The 4,354-nt window shown below is 42.4% G+C and overlaps 1 protein-coding gene across 1 annotated transcript in view; it reads right to left on the reverse strand.

Moving 5' to 3' along the window:
* LOC101857758 (tubulin polyglutamylase TTLL11) overlaps positions 1-4,354 on the reverse strand; it is a gene marked incomplete in the record, with an annotated part of 37,980 nt that overhangs the window by 23,025 nt on the left and 10,601 nt on the right. Inside the window, 1 exon segment of the mRNA XM_005089554.3 lies at positions 4,088-4,190. Within this exon segment, the coding sequence (XP_005089611.2) occupies positions 4,088-4,190 (103 nt within the window).

Consider the following 4,354-nt stretch of genomic DNA (forward strand, 5'->3'; position numbering starts at 1 on the left):
CACACACACACACACACACACACACACGCACACACACACATACATCGCCCCCCCCCACACACACACAAACACGTAGGCTTACAATCACATGCATAATGAGCAGCAATATAAATAATAATTTAATAATCTTAAGTTAGATACACTTACTTTTTTTTTTCTTTCGCTTGTACCGGTGGGTGTCGCGGGGAGTTAGATACACACTCAATGTTATTCTGATGCATGCTCTAAGGTCGAAAGTATACTTATACAAGATGGTTAAGATGGAAGCATTTTGATGGATGACGGTAAAAATGACCTATATCTTTCTTTGTTACAGATCAGAAGCCTGTGTCTTTTACTCCTGACTGATGTTTTTATTTGAGGGAACAAGGGATGTTTGTTGTCTAAAAATATGGAATTAATTTTTTTAGTGCAAGCTGTTATGTACAATTCATCCAAGTAGGGGAATGTAGATGTTGAAATTTTACATGCTTTCCGTATTAGTCGATTTAATTTTTCTTTATCTTGTTGTCTTGTGTTCCCTGCCCATGCTGTTATACAAAAATTGATTATACTTTCTATGGTTGAGTGGTAGAATATGGACATCAATGTTTTATCAACTTAAAAATAGATCTACTTAGCTTCCTTAGAAGTTGATAAAATGTCATGGGGACTGTAACCGTTGGGTGGAATCGGCATTCTAATTGTATCGATATTGTCAAAAAGTGCTCAGCTCTGATAGTGCGTGGCTTTGATAGTTTCCCGGCTGAAATGTGATACATGTACCTTGGTTTTGTGCTAACGTGGGCATTGCCGATATCTATACTCGCGGGTATCCTGGTTGAGACTTTCCCCCATTAGATCTATCAATCCCACGTCTCACATGGTTTTCAAGGTCCGTTCTTTTCATTACTGGGGGGAAAATGCCAACTAAAGACACTTTTCAAGAGTCCTTGTGTGTTCGTTGGGGTTTTTTTTTGGCTTTTTGTTTGTTTTGTTTTGTTTTGGGGGGGGGGGGTTGTTTATTGGGTTACGTTTTAGTGTTCCAAGCTTTGGAACACGGGCTTGCTATGCGTGTCGGCATATCGGTGGTTTCTACACGTTTGCAATACACGAAGCCATGCGTGTCGGCGTATCGGTGGTTTCTACACGTTTGCAATACACGAAGCCATGCGTGTCGGCGTATCGGTGGTTTCTACACGTTTGCAATACCCGAAGCTTCGCTATAAGGTATTTCAACAATGGTGTGGGGGCTATCGTGGCCTAGAGGTTAAGGTGTTCGCCTCTCATTCAAAGATCCTGGGTTCGAATCCGGGTAACGACCGAAAAATTTTCTTCTCTAAAAGTGTCTCCTTTCACCTCCTTTCATCTCCTTTCCTGCTCTCTAGCCATGTTCTGTCGTCTGCTTTCGTCTCCACTTTCTGCTCCCACCCCCTTACCTCCTTCGCTCCCTCCTCTGGGCTTCTGACTCTGAAGCCTTTCTACTGTTTCTCCCTGGCTCCTTCTTACTGATGTCTTTCAGCCACACCCCTGATCTTCTGGTAGGAAAGATCTACACCTAGCCTTCTCGGAGTTGCTCACGTTAAAGATCCCTTGGTGGTCTAAAATCGGTAAGAGTAGGCTTTGGCAGCCACCTGGGCAAAATTCAAAATTTCCTACCAGACTGAACATTTTTAAGTGTCCTGCGCGCTCATATGACATTATGCAGTTGCGAGCGCCGTAAAACACTTACAAAAACAAAACAAAACAAAAAACAGCAATGGTGTGCGTACGCACACGCGCGCGTGTGTGTATGTGTGCGTGTGTTGTGTGTGTGTTTGTGTGGGTAATGTGTATGTGAAGGGGTGTGCATGTGTCTGTATATGTGTATGTGTGTGTATGTGTGTGAGAATGAGAGAGAGAGAGAGAGAGAAAGAGAGAAAGAGAGAGAGAGAGAGAGAGAGAGAGAGAGAGAGAGAGAGAGAGAGAGAAAAAGAGAGAGAGGGGGGGGGAGGGGAGGAGGAGCCCTTGAGAGAATTTTGAAATGAGACACTTTTGAATATCTCATAAACCTATCATTTCGCAACACAAGTTTCGTTTGACTGCTCTTCATGTCTCCAATAATAAAACATCCTTACAGAAGTTCCTTTCTTTACCACCCCCCCCCCTTCCCCACATCCCGCGTACTAACTTATCACTGGCTGTAGTCACAAAAGATTTTGGCCTCTTAACCAAACAGACGCTATACGCACCATTATATATACATTTAATCCACCCATTTACACTGCTGAAAGATGAAAAGTAAGAAACACGAACGTTTTCAAAAGGGCTTTTACATTTGGGATGATTTGAAAGAACAAAATCAACTTTGTAAAGGTTATTTTTTCAAAGCCCTTTCTCCCTTACTGAAGTGGTGTTTTTGTTGCGTTTGGGTTTTTTATTGCTCTATATGAAAGTGAACGCTCTCGCTATCTGTCTCTCTCTCTCTCTCTCTCTCTCTCTCTCTCTCTCTCTCTCTCTCTCTCTCTCTCTTTCTCTCTCTTTCTTTCCTATTCTCTTTCTCTTTGTTTTCTCTTTTGCTCTCTTTCTCTATCTCCGCTTTTCTCTCACACAATTAATGCCAGTCATTTAGGAATGAATCGGGGACACCTTTTAAGACCAAGTACAAGAAATGAATATTGGCCTTTTGTGCATAACGAAAAGGTTATAAATAGTACTATGGAGGTCCATGATCACCCTCGACAGTCGGCAAGGCCCGGATGATGATGATGATGAACCTCTTTGGTGTATAAAGTCACACGTGAGATGTTTTGAAATGTATTTTTCGGCTCATCCCCGAAGACAGGTTTATTAGACCCTATCCCAACCCAGGTGAAAATGGGTTTCTGGCTGTACTCAGCGAAAGATGTAGTCAGTTTGTTAGTGTTTGAGCGCAGGCAATCCGCAGCTTGCACCCTATGCTTCCTTTGAAGCCGAAAATGTTTCTGAGTGTTCTAGGGTCTGCTGGGGTAATAATGGTTGAAAAGCGCATAGAGCATAGTGTGAATATGCGCTGTATAAATGCAATCAATTATTACAATCTCCTGTTTGTGTGCTGGGTGCTCAAATAGGCTGTCTCCCCGCATAATTTAGCAAAATTTGATCATTTTTTGCATAATTTCAGATTATTTTCCTTTATCACTTTTTGTTAAAACTACCAGAATCGCATAATTTTACATTTTGGGGCTCAGTTTGCTTAGTTTCAGAATTTTTCTGGAATAAAACGACATGGACAGAATAGGCTACCATTTATTTTGCCAACTGGTATATTTTTCCTTCTCTTCCAATGCCCAGAAGAGCCAGATGCGCCGGACACTCATGCTTGAAGAATCCCAGACAGCTACTTGTACTTTAAAACTGCAGTCACTTTCAAGGCCTAGTGTCACATCATTTGAAGCAACGTCGAAATGTGGAGCGTTGAGCCATAGACACTATCCTGTTATGCAACTTTGATGGGCATCCTTGCTTGTCGGCTAGTATTGTATCTGACAGGCGCCAACGCTCACAGTACCCTTAAAGTTCACAAATGCTCCTTTTCAAAGTGTAGAGGATTACCACTCTCCGATAATGTATGATCTACGCCGGCAGTTTGGGCATTTTTTCTAACGTGAGAGTTATAACATCTCAACCAAAAACGTACATTTATGTTACATTTCTCCCTGTTTTTTCGGGTGCCTAAGTTACTTCGGAAAAATATACCCAATATCAACGTTCTGTCTCCTCTTAACCTCAAGAGAAAGGGAAAATGTACAGAAAACGCTGATTTTTTGGGGGACATATGAATGCTTTGTAAAAAGCGAAACTGAAAAGGATCTTTGATTTATCAGGGAAGGAAGGGGGGGGGGGGTTCAAATTGCAAAGTTTCCGTGTCTATGCGTAAAAAAGAACAAAAAATTCATTTTCTTCAGTTTGGAGTCATTATGAATAGATCAACCTGCCAGAAGTAGAAGACAGGCTGGTTTGTTTTTTCAGATATTCGTCTCGTGAGATCTGTTGTTTATACTTATCATTTGGCAGAATGTGTCTTTATTTCCCTCAAACGTAACTTGAGTGGAAACATTTATTGTTCTGTGAAATGAATGTGACTGACCGGGAAACCGATTGACCTGTCCAGATGTGATGCCGGTTTGATCGAGGAAGGTGTCATAATGCCAGTAGATGTCACAGGGGTAGCCTGGAGGGCGCGGGTCAACCTGAGGATAAAATTGGACGAGGTTGAATGGGGTAGGGAGGGGAGGGGGTTATGGTAGAGTGAAGGGGGGAGGGAGATGGGTGAGGGAGTGGAGAGGGGGTAGGAAGAGGGGGAGACAGACAGGCATGAAACGAAAGAAGACAGAGAGATAGAGGGGGGCATGGT

The sequence above is a fragment of the Aplysia californica genome, unplaced genomic scaffold (assembly GCF_000002075.1).
Source record: "Aplysia californica isolate F4 #8 unplaced genomic scaffold, AplCal3.0 scaffold00006, whole genome shotgun sequence".
NCBI lineage: Eukaryota > Metazoa > Mollusca > Gastropoda > Aplysiida > Aplysiidae > Aplysia > Aplysia californica.